Below are 15794 nucleotides of genomic sequence, written 5' to 3'. Positions count from 1 at the left end.
GACACACGCACGCGCTACTCCCGATATCAGATTTATCTGTTAAGACCCCCTGAAATCTCAAGATATCTCAGCCCCAGACTGCGACGGCCGATGGTTAAAGATGACAGAGACGTTGATACAGAGACAGCAGAGCTTTTACAGAATTACAGCACAATCTCCAAATTGCGAGGACCTAAATGCTAATCTAACGCTTAGAGGTTTAGCCGCGGCGGGCGCGGCGCTCCTCTATATAAACCACCCCGCCCGCCACGGCACAACCCAAACACAGTGCAGGCCTCCACATCGCGTCCTCGTCTCCATCCATCACACGCCCCATCCAGCCATTTCCGTTGCAGAAGCTGCTCGACAGTTTCTCAAAGCCACAGCCTCGAGCGGAGCGGGGAGAGGATCTCGGATCGGATCGGAGAGCCTACGCGGCGCTCGCGGCAGGAGCTAGCTGGCTACCCCACGAGGTCAGGGAGCGGCGGTGTCGCCGCGCCCGCACGAGACGGCGGAGCTGGACGCGGCGGAGGCGGCGGCCGCCGCCGCCGGGGAGTCAGCGGAGCAGCGCAACCGCTTCCTTGTGCTGCGGCTGTACGAGGCGCTCAACGCCCGCGACGCGCGCCGGGCGCAGGAGCTGCTGGCGCCCGACCTCGAGTGGTGGTTCCATGGGCCCCCCACGCGCCAGCACATGATGCGCCTCCTCACCGGCGCGGACCAGCGCGACAAGAACCACGGCGGCGGCGGCGGATTCGTCTTCTCCCCGCGCTCCGTCGACGCCTTCGGGTCCACCGTCATCGCCGAGGGCGCCGACGAAACGCGCCAGCTCTACTGGGTGCACGCCTGGACCGTGGGGCCCGATGGGGTGATCACCCAGCTCAGGGAGTACTTCAACACCGACCTCACCGTCACCCTCCTCTCCGGCGCCGCCGCCTCCTCCAAGAAAGCTGACATTGCAGGCGCTCCGCCTAAGCAGCAGGACGCTGCCTCTTCTTCCTCGTCGTCCCCCTCGGCAGCAGCAGGGCCCAAGTGCCTGTGGCAGAGCCGCCGCGCCGACAGCGCACACAAGTCGCTGCCGGGCCTCGTCCTCGCCATCTGAGACTAGAGACAGCAAGATCGATCTACCCTCCATTATATTAACCGTATAAAAAACCTAAATTTCCAAACTATTATTGCATAAATAATCTGGAACTGCTCTAGTCGTACTATGTATTCAGAGCCAGTCAGTGAAGACGTAATGACGTAGTATGCGTATGGACTGGACTGAACTGCTCCGTGTCGTGACTTGTGAGGTTCCGGTAACAGTTGCTTAGCTTGTGTCGTGTGTGTGGAAATAGTAAAGTTTGTGTTTGTTAAGTCATGGGTTATGGTGTGCGCTGCCATTGCTGCTAGTGTAATAGTCTGCTGTTATGTTCTGATGGGTGAATAAAAGTTGGATGTGAGTTGGAGGGTTAAGACATGCACTACCGGAGACCGGCTCTTTGCCGAGTGCCAGGTGATTTGCCGAGTGTTGTTTTTCGGGCACTCGGCAAAGACGCCTTTGCCGAGTGTTTTTTTTGACACTCGGCAAAGAGTCTCTTTGTCGAGTGTTTTTTTTTACACTCGGCAAAGAGCTTCTTTGCCGAGTGTTTTTTTTTACACTCGGCAAAGAAAATTTCAAAGCACATTTTGAAGCAGTAAATTAATTCAAATGAAAAAGTTTTCAACTACAAAGTTATATAACTCATCAAGATGTACAATGTTTGTTTTGGTCTTTTCTTCATACGACAAAGTGAAAATAAATTTGTTCACAAATCTAACATATCTCTCTTGTAGTTTATGAAACTACAAGAGAGATATATAAGATTTGTGAACAATGTTAGCACGACCATGTCGGATGAACAGATGACCAAACAACCAAAATAAACTTTGTAGATCTCGAAAAGTTATGAAACTTTGTAATTGGCAACTTTTTGATTTGAAAACATCTTGTCATGCAAAACTGCGTTTGAATTTCAAAATTTTAAAATTCGAACTTTTCAAACGACCTCGGATGAAAAAACAACCAAAATAAACTCTGTAGATCTCGAAAAGTTATGAAACATTGTAGTTGACAACTTTTTGATTTGAAAACATCTTGTCATGCAAAACTGTGTTTGAATTTTAAAATTTTAAAATTCAAATTTTGTAAACGACCTCGGATGGAAAAACTTCCTAAACTAAAAGTGTAGATCTCGAAAAGTTATGAAACTTTGTAGTTTACAACTTTTTTATTTGAAAACATCTTGTCATGCAAAACTGTGTTTGAATTTTAAAATTTTAAAATTCAAATTTTGTAAACGACATCGGATGGAAAAACTTTCTAAACTAAAAGTGTAGATCTCGAAAAGTTATGAAACTTTGTAGTTTACAACTTTTTTATTTGAATTCGTTTAGGGCCTCAAACATACAATTTACACTCGGTTTAGTATAATATATTAGGAACTAAAACGGAATCCAGACACAAGTGAGAGTGTGGTGTAGTGGTAGAGGAGGTACGTGCACAGCGGGAGGTCTCGGGTTCGAATTCACGCGAAAAATATCGAAGATGGGTGGACGCTGGCCGGTGGGGGCCTCGATCGATAAAAAAAAAAATTCCATTTTTTTGGGTAAAAATTCCCATTTTTTCGGGTTTTTTTCGGTTTCAACTTTGCCGAGTGTCGGGCACTCGGCAAAGGCTTTGTCGAGTGCCCGATAAAAGACACTCGGCAAAGTTGGCTTTGCCGTCACTGTTTTTGGCGAGTGCTGTTCGCCGAGTGTTACACTCGACGAACCATTTGCCGAGTGTTTTATGTCTTTTGCCGAGTGTTTCGGGCACTCGGCAAACTCAAGGAGTCCGGTGGTGATGCGTCTCTTCCCCAGTTCTTTCTTCCTCTTCTGATTTATGTATAAAAATTCTCTCTTTTACGAAAAACAAGTTTTTTTCTTACGTCTACTTGATCTATTGGTCTTGGTCTGTTGGACAGTTGGAGGCTGGTGAGTTCTGCCAGTTATGCGTATTTTAGTTTGACTAAAGTTTGACGAAGATTGAGCGAGCAATCTTCCTACCAAAAACTCACGTGAAAGCGTGAGATCCATCACTCACGGAATTCAGAAGAAGCTAGCAGTAGCTGTTCACGCACGGCGCTTCAGTCCCCAAATCACTTCCGAAGCTTATATATACACGTCCTACTAATTTAGAATGAAATCCAAATTGATAAATAAATCAACTTGGAGAAGCAGAAGCATACAGTTAATAAGATTTTCTTACGCTAGATCGCCAAAGATTCAGAGGAGTAGTGTGTTCTGTGTTCCTCCCAGACCCTAGGGCCGGCGAGCATCCGCCATCAGGGGTTGCTTTCAGCATTGCCAACCTAAAATCTCCCTCTGATGTGAGGTCTCGAGGGATTCCCGATCTGTCCAGAAGAAGGAACGCCAGGTTTGGAATTTCGTCTCCCCCCGCACCGACGCTTCCCACTTTCTGCCCTCCTTTTGCGAATTGCACTGTCATTTTCACAAGTCATCTTTCGAGGTTAGTTGAGAGCGTTAGCAAGCGGCTCGTTTCTCGTCCTGTGGGCAGCAACAGCATCATTCTGGAATCTGGTTTCGGCCGGGTTTTCAGCTGCTTCGCTTTACTCGCGCAGTCCCAGGAAGTAGGAACCATGATGATGATCTCCCAAAGTTTTTAGGTCACATTCGGCCAGGCTATGGAGAACCAAAGCTACGTCGTTCTTCGCCGAAGCAGAGAAGAAACTACTACCTGACCAAAATGCGTATGCCTTTAGGTCTGCTCACGTACAAATTTAATTAAGATCCTCAGACCTCAGGTCCATCGTATATAGTACAGTACAGTGCGTATCTTTGAAAAATAAAAAGTTCTTGGAGATGCCATCATCCCAGGCATTTCTCGTGCTACTTAGAGCATCTCCAAGAGTTCCCTACTTTTTTCTCCTAAAAAGTTATAGTTTAGCAACTCCTAAAAAGATATTGGGAGGAAAAAAGATAGTCATCTCCAAGAGTTTCTAATAAATGACATCTAAAAATCAAATTGAGGCCCACATCAACATTTTTCAGTTTTTTTTGTTTTTTTGTTACGGGAGACATATCGGCGTGCCGTATCCTGAGGCCACGATCTCCCTACCGCCGCCGCAAGTCCCAGCCAACGCAGCCACCACCCAGCCGGCTGCCGCCTCCTTCCGGCCAGCGACGCGAGTAGTACTACTGCCTTCCGGCCAGCGACGCCACGCGAGTAGTACTACTGCTTGTACACGGCAAGGTGTAGACACCGGGGAGCAGCAAGCGTAGACGGACGTTTATCTCCCCAGGCAGGCCAGTGACCGCACCCGCTTGACAGATTCGCCTCCGCAGCAGACGCCCAGCTAGCACCCGTACCAATCAATTTCATGGCCACATATACAAGGGTTCACCGAATATAAATAATACAAACTAAAAAGCACTTGACCATATATCATAAAGCAAAGGTTCACTGAGTATAAATAATACAAATTAAAAAACACTTGACCATATATGATAAAGCAAAGGTTCACTGAATTCCAAAATTAAATGGCTATAGGGAAAAAAATCACATGAACTAGTTCTAATTCGCCAAACGACGAGCAACAATCTTCTGCTGCATAACTGTGTAGTACTGCTGCTGCAGCGGGGTCAGGGCGCTAATGTCCATTGCCATTATTTTTTCTTCCTTTTCGATCGTGTCATTTTCCACCTTCCGCAATTCAGCTTCTACCTTTTTTTCTTCTAATGTCAGGCGCCTTTTCTCTACCTCAAGTGAAGCCATGTGCCTCTCCTCTTTCTTCTTCTCTTTCTCCATGTCAAATGCCTCCTTCTTCGCCCACATTTTGTCCAAAGCCTCCATGCAAGCTTCACCTCCTCTTCGCCTTAGAGCATCTTTTGCCTTCTTCTGTCCCTGTGGCCTCTTTCGGGCTTCGGACTCTGGAGGTGCAATCTCAGTGACATCTTCAGTGATGTTGACTTGTACATTCGTGGGAGTGGAGTCTGGGCGAACCTTCTTTTTCTTGTTACCGGCTTGCTTCAGCTCTGCCAGTTCCCTCCTCTTGGCCTTCCACTTCTCTTCATCCTTCAAAATGTTCCAACACTGCATGAGAGTGAATGTCTTCTCACCGTTCATTCCTTGGAACATAGTTAATGCTTCAGAAACCTACAAACATATGTGTTTATTAAATATCAACGTGTATGTCTTCTAAGATTGCTGAAATAAGAAAAAAATTACCTTGTCATGAATGGTTTTTCCACTTTGATTTCTACGCTCAATCGCATCACAGCAAGCACAATACTTGTTGACATTCTCCAAAATATACATCCATCTATGCATTAGTGAACTCTCTGTTCGGCTTGCAAATGACTTCCTGTGGGTCTCATAGTAATCATAAATTCTACGCCAAAAAGAGGAATGAGACTGATTAGCACCTTGCACGGGATCTTTGCTGACGTTCAACCAAGCCGAGACAACAATTTCATCCTCGTCCGGAATGAATTTTTTTTGCCGCTTGGCGTTTGGCCTTGGAATGCGTGGGCGTTTATTACCACCAGCACTGGACTGTACTTCTACAACTTCAGCACCTGCTACTGCCTGCACTTCATCTTCTTCAACACCAGCTCCTACCTGCACGTCCTCGTATGCGTGCGTTTCCTGTGTCATGGGAAAGCTGAACTCGTCCAAAGAACGAACACCCTCAAATCCTGTGACCAAGTCAGTCCAATATCCACCACCGGACATTGCAACGAGCCTGCAAATATGGACAAAGAGCCTGCAAATATGGACAAAGAAATCATTACCAAATGCTCCTCTGTTAGTATTTCCCTTTCTTAATCATGCAAAATCATTAATAAATGACCCATGACTCATGGTGCTTGGGTTCTGGATGACATTGGCGTTTGCAACGCTGCACTGCCACTGCGTGTCACACGTCAAGTCAGATAGAGCAGCAAACACAATCATTGTAAGGAGGACCGAGCAGCGGAGGGGGCAGCCCACGACAACGTCACCACAGCCCACGACGACGGAGCACGCGAGATCGAAAAGCAGATCGAAGGGAGAGGAGACCAATACTGCGAAGACAAAAAGCAGATCGGACGGAGAGGCCACGGACGGATCGTACGTACCTCAGCACCTCACAGTAGCGGCATCGAACCTCTTCTGGATGCCGACGGAAGAGCGGCTTCCTTCGTATGTCTCCGAGATCCGATGCAATAGCGATGAACGAGCGCGCCAAGGACCGATTCGCGGCAAAAGGAGGGGCGCCAAATTGATGCCGCGCGGGAAGCCGCCGATTCGCGCTACGCTGCGAGCGCGGAAAGATACTCGCGCCTGGAGTCAGTTTACCAAGTGCCTAAAAATTAGGAGAAGATATTAGAAACTGTTGGAGAGAGATTTTTTCTCTTGTTTCTAAAAACCAAGGATTAGGAGTGGGTTTAGGGAACTCTTGGAGATGCTCTTAGTTGATTGTACTCCGGGGAATTTGTCGCACCAAATTATGTCTACGCTTTGAACAATGTAACTCCAACTCGTGTCTATTTCTCTTAATTCCATTTTGTATATATATCTGGTAAAGAATTCGCGGATCGTGTGATCATGCATGCCTTGTTTTGATTAGTTGCTCCTGCCTTCGACTTGTGGACACTCAAAAGTATTATTATATTAACCATGATGGCAAATATATTACTTTCACGATTATAAATTACAAACGGTAAGCCGTTTTGGTTTTTTATTTTTTTAATATATAATTTTGTTACACGCCAAGATATATATATATATATATATTCAGTACGCCTATATATATTCAGTACGTCATTTTGGAACCATAATCTTGTAAATTAGTATAATTATCGTAACTTATTCTGCGGCTAGCTATAGAACAGTACGCCTATATATATATATATTAAAAAACTATCTATATCTGTCTATCTATACTATAAATTTATCTATTTTAATCTATTCTATTCTATATCTATCTATCCATACTATAAAAGAGCGAAAAAATTAAAAAAAATGCCGAACATGGAATAATAGTCAATCGATCTTGCTATTCTTTTTTTTTCAAGAGCCAGTCGATCCATTCTATTCTTTTTTTAGAAAAAAAAAACTAGCTATCTGCCTTAGCCATTATGAAAAAAAAATAATAAAACATACTCTCAATTTGCATCACACCCTACTGTATACTCACTATTTAAAATAACCTTTTAAAGTAGTCACTATATTTTTTCTTTCCACGTTTCAAGATATATTTCTATTGGATGGAATGTTAATTAATGTAGTAAACCAATAGACTATTCACATGATGTAATCCTTCCGGCCTTCGCAACAGCAACGCAAGTCATTTCTTTTGAAAGAACCGTATGCAGGTAATGTACTAACTTTCAACACTAGTACTTGCATGAAATTAAGTCCATCTGTTCTTCCCGTTGAGTTTTCGGGGTCTTGCTCTCATGTACCAGCAAGTACGTTGTAATTTGTAACACAAATTAAGGCGCTTTATTTACTAAAATGTGCACCTTGAAAATCTGCTCGAATAGGTACTCTATACTGCACTCAGCGTCTGCGACTACGACCAACAACTATGCAATCGTACTTTATACTGCACTCAGCGTTTGCGACTACGACCAACAACTATGTGCATCGTCCATCGATTTAGGTTAATATTTCAGGCTTTAGTACCTGTCGTCGCCAAACTAAATGCATTATGTACTCGATCAGGCCTACAGTTGACATTTTAATCTTTTTATCTTAACTACTAAAGTGGTCCGTGCAAATATTTTAATAGTTTCGTTAATTTGTTTGTTTGTGATCTCTCCATTAGCACAAAATGCGGGGTGTTAATTAGCGGCAATAATAATGCGCATTTAATATGAAAAGTGAAAGATGAACAGAAGGTTGATGCTCGTGTCTATTTAGCTTAATTCTATTTTGTACATAGGTGATAAAGAATGTTTTCTTCGTCCCATAAAAGTGGCGATATGATTCATGATGGTCAAACTTTTCTAAATTTAACTAGATTGTTGGAAATATGAGCAACATTTATATCTCCAAATAAATTTATTATTAAAATTTATTCAATGATCTAGCTAATGATACTAATTTTGTGCCATAAATATTAATACTTAAATTCGTGAGAGGTGAGAATGACACTTTTTTATAGGACGGAGGGAGTACTCAGATCGCGTGACCATGCTTTCTTTTGATTAATTTCACCTGCCTTCGGCTTGTCGACACTCAAAATTATTATATTAATCATGATGCCAAATATTTGAGAAAAAATGATAGCAAATATATTACTTCTTTTATTGTAAATTATAAATTTTACATATAAACCGCTTTGATTTTTTAATATATATGTTGACAGTTAAAATTGTCCATCATATTTCTGTTGTTGAGATGGTCAGAAAACATATTTGATCATCTTATTTGGAGCTCGTACGAAGAAAACAACTTTTCGGGGGCGACCTAGCCAAAACAAGTCTGGTCGGTTCCCGGACGGGTTTTCAACTTTCTCAAATGCAAAATGTATTGCATCATTGCATTCCTCTCGTTGAGCTGATAAAAAAACATATATGTTGAAGTCTGGATGAATTAATTATAATTTTTGGAAGATTTTCTCCTCTGCAACCGCAAAAAAACCAGCTAGGCCTGTTTTGGACCAGCGAGGTTGGTTTTCCAAGAAAAAGCGGCTTGATCGAATCTAGGTTGTATTTGACGCGTTTTTCAAGAGTTTTCGACTCCCTAAGTGATAAGACCGTCCCACCTTATAATATAAGGGGCATGGCCAATTGAGGTGCCCAACACACACAACGATAAAAAAAACCAATTTACTCCTATCTCCTTTGCCCTAATCTCTTTTCCAGCCCCTTGTTGCTATTCATCGCTTGATCTGATGATCAAGAATGGCGTCCTAGGCTTGCTGGTAGACCTAGGACAACCCAGCGACGTTCTTGCCCCGACGGAATCCCTCCCGGGTGAGAGCTTTGACGGCCAAAGCTTCGTCGTTCTTCGCCGAAACAGAGAAGAAACGACTAACCTGACCAATATGCATACAGTGTGCCTCTATGCTTCTGATTCCCCAAATTTAAGGTCCTCAGATCCATTGTATATTTGTATGGTACAGTACAGTGCATATCTTTGAAAAAAAAGCAAGTTCGTGGAGATAACATCATGCTCATGCCAGGCATTTCACGTGCTAGTTAGTTGATTGTACTCTAGGGAATTGGAAAAAGTCTACTTAACCCCCCAACTTTCATACTTGGTCTACTTCATCCCCAACTATGAAACCGTCAGTTTTACCCCCTGAACTTTCTAAAACCGTCTATTTTACCCCCTGGGCAGTTTTTGACAGCGGTTTGCTATCGTACCGGTGGTTTTGAATTTTCTTTTTTTTTTATTTACTTTCGGTGAATCTTTGAAAAATCACAGTAAATCATAGAAAAATCATAAAATAAAAAATCTAATTTTGTTGGACTCCACATGAGTAGATCTACATAGTGAATATATAATACGGTATGCTTTAGTACAAAATTTTTACTGTAGCCTTAGATTAATTGGAAAATCCAATTTTATCTGTAATTAATTAGAATTTATCTATAACTAAGTTTTACATAGTCCAATGAGTACAAAATTTTTACTATAGTTCAAGCATACAATAATTAGCGTACCATAAAAATTTCACCATAATTGGACCATAGAAGCTGCAGCTATGAATTATTCCAATTAATTACAGACAAAATTAGATTTTCCAATTAATCTAAGGCTACAGTAAAAATTTTGTACTAAAGCATACCGTATTATATATTCACTATGTAGATCTACTCATGTGGAGTCCAACAAAATTAGATTTTTTATTTTATGATTTTTCTATAATTTACTGTGATTTTTCAAAGATTCACCGAAAGTAAATAAAAAAAAAGGAAATTCAAAACCACCGGTATGGTAGCAAACCCGCTGTTACTGTAGCAAACCGCTGTCAAAAACCGTTCAGGGGGTAAAATAGATGGTTTTAGAAAGTTCAGGGGGTAAAACAGACGGTTTCATAGTTGGGGGTGAAATAGACCAAGTATGAAAGATGGGGGTTAAGTAGACTTTTTCCCTAGGGAATTTGTCTCACCAAATTATAACTACGCTTTGAACAATACAAAATCATTTTGATCATGCTCATGCGCCTTTCTTTTGATTAGTTGCCCCTGCCTTCGATTTGTCGACACTCAAAATTATTATATTGATCACGATGGCAAATATATTGCTTCCTCCATTGTAAGTTACAAAATGCATGTCACTTTGTGTTTTTTTAATATTTTGTTACACACCAAGGTATACATAAAAAATGATTATGGTCGTATTGCGTCACATACTTGGATCTTATACAAATATAGCGAGGAGATATAATACAAGCACAAGGATGTCTATTGGTCTCTTATTAACATTTTTTTTTTCTTTTCTACACGCCATGGCATCTTACTATTACCTAAAAGATAGCACCATGGCATCTTACTATTACCTAAAAGATAGCACCGAGACATGCTAGAAAAAAAAGAATAAAACCTAAGAATTCTTCATCGGATCTTTAATTTGGTAGATACACTCTAATCATCATTACCAATAATACCCGGTCGATCTATTCTCTCTTTTTCTTTAAAGAGCTAGTCAATCTATTCTGTTATTAAAAAAAAACTACCCACCTTATTATCCATTATGAGAACATAAAGTTACCATCCCTATTATATAAAAAATAATTAGATAACCCTCTGAGCACTCGCTATTTTTTTTTCCTTTCCGTGTTTTAAGATAAATTTTGATTGGATAGAACGTCCAAGTAGTAAAACACAAGTCTATTCGCGTGATGAAATCCTTCCGCCCTTCGCAACAAGAACGCAGGTCATTTCTTTTTCAAGAACCGCGCAGGCAATGTACTAACTTTCAACACTAGTAATTGCATGGAATTAAGGCCTTATTTAGTTACTGGGTGTAAAATTTGGGGTATCACACCGGGTGTTATATGGGGATGTCGTATGGAGTGTTCGGATACTAATAAAAAATAAATTACAGAATCCGTTAGTAAACCGCGAGACGAATTTATTAAGCCTAATTAATCCGTCATTAGCACATGTGTTATTGTAGCACTTTATTGTTAAAATCATAGACTAATTATGCTTAAAAGATTTATCTCGCAAAGTAGTTACAATCTATGCAATTAGTTATTTTTTCAGTATATATTTAATACTTCATGCATATGTCCAAACATTCGATGTGATAGGGTGTAAACTTTTAGGGAGGAACTAAACAAGGCTTAAGGCCATATGTTCTTCACGTTGAGTTTGGGAGTCCTGCTCTCATGTTTTTCAGCCATCTTTTTCAGCTTGTTTTTTTTTTCAGTCGGAACAGTATTTTGACTGGTTTTTTCAACGAAACGAACGGAGCCGTACAAACAAGTACATTGTAGTTTGTAACACTGCCGCTTTATATTTACTAATGCAGTAATGTGCACCTTGAAAATCTGCCCGCACAGGTACTTTATAGTGTACTCGGCGTCTGCAACTACGACCAACAACCATGTGCATCGTACATCGATTTAGGTCAATGTTTCAGGTATTAGTACCTGTCATCACCAAACCAAATAAATTATTGTACTCGATTAGGCCTACCGTTCACATTTCAATATTTTTATCTTAAGAACACTTTCAACAGCATGAGATAGTTTTTTTTTTCAAAAGGAAGGCCAATGGAGGGGCCTCCCGGTGCCGCTGCCAACGCCGGGGATCGAACCCAGGACGCCGGCTTGAGGGCTGGCTCAACATGAGATAGTTACTACGAGGCAAAAAAAAAAAAAAAAACATGAGATAGTTACTAGCTTGAAAACAAATTTTCCAATAATTTTAACTTTTAGCATATAACTTATATATATATGAATAACTTCATATGATAACTAACTATTGATCAAGGAATATTTTTTACCTTTTTATTAGAATATATGTATAAAATAATACACTTAGAGCTAGCTCATATGTCATCATTATTGAAGGTGCTCTAACTAGCAGAGTGGTTCGTGCAAACAACATAGGTAGCTAGCTATCTTTTTTCACCCTAGCATTTGTTTTTTTCACTTGGAACCTTTTTGATAGTTTTGTTTATTTGTTTGTTTGTAACCGTCAATTAGCACGAAGTACATATGGCTATCGGCGACAAATTTCTTGCTTTAAAAAAGCTATTGCCATCTCATCCATCTAATTTTTCATTTTTCCATTTCTATCCTATGGCTATATAATTTGCACCTGCTAAAAGTTAAGGTAGTCTTTTTAATTTCTATATATATTAGTTAAACTTAAAGAAGTTTGACTCGTCAAGAAGGGAAACATGTACGGAATAGTTATTTAGGACGAAGATGAAAGTATGTGTAGCACGAAGATGAAAGTATGTGTAGCGCTCGTATAATATTTTTTCCCTTCTTCCCTGTGCTCTTTACCTCTTATACTGTCTATTTATGGTACATTTGGTAGGGCTGTAGATTCTAGTAGAAACATTTTAGAACCATATCAAAGAGATATTTTAAATGATGAATCAAAATCACTTTTAACAGCCCACATTTTGTGCTAATGGAGAGATTACAAGCAAACAAATAAATGGAACTATTAAAATATTTGCACGGACCACTTTACTAGTTAAGATAAAAAGATTAAAATGTCAACTGTAGGCCTGATCGAGTACATAATGCATTTAGTTTGGTGACGACAGGTACTAAAGCCTGAAATATTGACCTAAATCGATGGGGATGCACATAGTTGTTGGACGTACGTCCTGTTCGCTCTGCTTATAAGCCGTACTTTTTCAGCTAATGAACACTATTTTTTTTTCACAACAAATCAGTCAACAATACCTTCAGCCATGACTTATCAGCCAAACGAACAAGACAATAGTCGCAAACGCTGAGTGCAGTATAAAGTACGATTGCATAGTCGCTGAGTGCGGTATAAAGTACCTGTGCGGGCGGATTTTCAAGGTGCGCATTTTAGTAAGGCCATGTTTAGTTTCACTAAAATCCAAACTTTTAGCACTATGCAAAAAGAAGATTCTCCGTCACATCAAACTTGTGGTATATGCATGGAGTACTAAATGTTGACGAAATCAAAAACTAATTGCACAGTTTGGTTGTACTTTACGAGACGAACATTTTGAGCCTAATTAGTCAACGATAGGACAATTATTACCAAATCCAAACGAAATGCTACAGTACGCTACATGAATGAACAGTAAATCAGGAGGCGCCAAGATCGACGAACTAAACGCGGCCTAAATAAAGCGGCTGTGTTACAAATTAGGAAAAAGTCTACTTGACCCCCCCAACTATCATACTTGGTCTACTTCACCCCCTCAACTATGAAACCGTCTGTTTTACCCCCTGAAATATCTAAAACCGTCTGTTTTACCCCCTGGGGCGGTTTTCAGCGGCGGGCTTGCTACAGTAACAGCGGTTTTGCTACAGTGACGGTGGGTTTGCTACAGTGCCCGTGGTTTTGAATTTCCTTTTTTTATTTATTTTCGGTGAATTTTTTAAAAATCATAGTAAATCATAGAAAAATCATAAAATGAAAAATCTAATTTTATTGGACTCCACATGAGTAGATCTACATAGTGAATATATAATACGGTATACTTTAGTACAAAATTTTTACTGTAGCCTTAGATTAATTGGAAAATCTAATTTTGTCTGTAATTAATTAGAATAATTCATAGCTGCAGCTTCTATGGTCCAATTGTGGTGAAATTTTTATGGTACACTAATTATTGTATGCTTGAACTATAGTAAAAATTTCGTACTCATTGGACTATGTATAACTTAGTTATAGATAAATTCTAATTAATTACAGATAAAATTGGATTTTCCAATTAATCTAAGGCTACAGTAAAAATTTTATACTAAAGTATACCGTATTATATATTCACTATGTAGATCTACTCATGTGGAGTCCAATAAAATTAGATTTTTCATTTTATGATTTTTCTATGATTTACTATGATTTTTCAAAAATTCACCGAAAATAAATAAAAAAACAAAATTCAAAACCACAGTTACTGTAGCAAAACCGCCGCTGAAAACCGCCCCAGGGGGTAAAACAGACGGTTTTAGATAGTTCAGGGGGTAAAACAGACGGTTTCATAGTTGAGGGGGTGAAATAGACCAAGTATGATAGTTGGGGAGGTCAGGTAGACTTTTTCCTTACAAATTACAACGTACTTGCTGGTACATGAGAGCAGAGCCCGAAAACTCAACGGGAAGAACAGATAGACTAATTCCATGCAAGTACTAGTGTTGAAAGTTATTACCTGCATACGCTTCTTCTCTACACCTAAAAAATAGCTAAGGCTATCGTCTTACTGCCCCGCTCGCCCCTCCCGAACGCGCGTTGGGACGATCGTCTGCGCTCGTATAATGCGCACAATCTTAGAATCTAGCCCCTATGCCAGCAATAACCTTCCCCAGTTGAGTTTTTATATCTTTCTTTTTACAAAAATTATTGATGGCATCATAAATATTTATGTTGACATCATAAATAATCGTTTAAGTGCAAAACTATTATTTCTAAAAATATTCAAATAAAATCATATATAACTATTATTTTTATTCCGTAAAACTTCAAAATTCATAGTGTTTTGTAGTTCAAAACAGTTTGGCGCTCACGACTTCAGCCTAACCTATGACCATAACTACATATTGTGTTTGGTTCTCTTCCCCACCAAGCCTGGGTAGAAAAAACAAACAAGGTCAGCCCAAACCTGGCTCTACTAATGCAAGATACTTGTGTTTGGTTTGCCTGTACTAGTGGAGCCTGGCTTGTATAGATCATGTTTGGTTCCCTGAATAGCTTGGATAGAATCACCGCATCTGAACATGGGTCAGCTTACACCCATTCGAGCAATTCGTCAAACAGGTGCAGGGTAGCCACCTCCGCCGTCGCCATGCCTGCACCATCGAACAGGGAGCTCTAGCCGCACCGCATCGACCTCCGCCGATCCGTGTGAGATCCAGCGGAGAGAAGAAGAAGAAGAAGACAGCGGCATGGGACCTCCACCGCGAGAGGAAATGGAGGCGTGGAGTGGAAGTGGGCTCGTCCTCCCGTAGGCCGTCGAGTGGAAGCGAAGCCAGAACAGGGGCCGCGAGAGGAGGAGGTGACCCTCGTCCTCGCGGACCCGGCCGGCCGTGGCAAGTGCGGAGATGGTAGAGTGGAAGGATTTCGACGCGAGCGATCTAGGACGCCGGAGACGTGGAGTTCGTCCACCAATCCACCTTCAACGACTCGGGAGGACCGGCGGCGGGAACTTGACGCTCCCTCTCTCTCCTCCTCCTTCCCCCTCATCCTCCACCTCGACACCGGTAGGAGATTGACGCCGCACGGTAGGAGATTGGACCGGCGGCGGGAACTTGACGCCGCGCGTGGTAGGGAATAGCGGTTGGCGTCACAGCGACGGGAAGAGCAGCGGCCAGCGAGAGGATGGCGAGCTCCTTCTCCTTCCCGCTGGTGACCCCGGCCATGGCTCCCGCTCGAGGATCCTGGCCACGCGATGAGGTGAAAGCTCTAGTTTGGTTTTGGTTAATTGATGAAACCCTAAGTGCTAACCTAGTTTATCAAAATGATTATGAGATAGGTAGCACTACTCCAAGTGATGAACCAAGGGCGAAGATCATGACGATGGTGATGGGATGGTGATGATCAAATGCTTGAACTTGGAAAAGAAGAAAGAGAAAAACAAAAGGCTCAAGGCAAAGGTATAAATAGTAGGAGTCATTTTTGTTTCAGTG

The 15794-nt window shown here is 41.3% G+C and overlaps 1 protein-coding gene across 1 annotated transcript; it reads left to right on the top strand.

Annotated features, from left to right (window-relative positions):
- The first annotated feature begins 282 nt into the window (after positions 1-282).
- LOC136540092 (senescence associated gene 20-like) lies at positions 283-1434 on the top strand. The gene has a single exon (XM_066532084.1). It carries the CDS (start codon positions 671-673, stop codon positions 1076-1078), a length of 408 nt encoding a protein of 135 aa, XP_066388181.1. The 5' UTR covers positions 283-670; the 3' UTR covers positions 1079-1434.
- Positions 1435-15794: the final 14360 nt, after the last annotated feature.

This window comes from Miscanthus floridulus, chromosome 2 (assembly GCF_019320115.1).
Source record: "Miscanthus floridulus cultivar M001 chromosome 2, ASM1932011v1, whole genome shotgun sequence".
Classification (NCBI taxonomy): Eukaryota; Viridiplantae; Streptophyta; class Magnoliopsida; order Poales; family Poaceae; genus Miscanthus; species Miscanthus floridulus.
The sequence above is the reverse complement of the archived record's forward strand: the minus strand, read 5'-3'. Positions and strand labels throughout refer to the sequence as shown.

Coding starts and splice junctions, on each gene's coding strand:
- LOC136540092 (XM_066532084.1), top strand. CDS start 671: ATGATGCGCCTCCTCACCGGCGCGGACCAGCGCGACAAGAACCACGGC.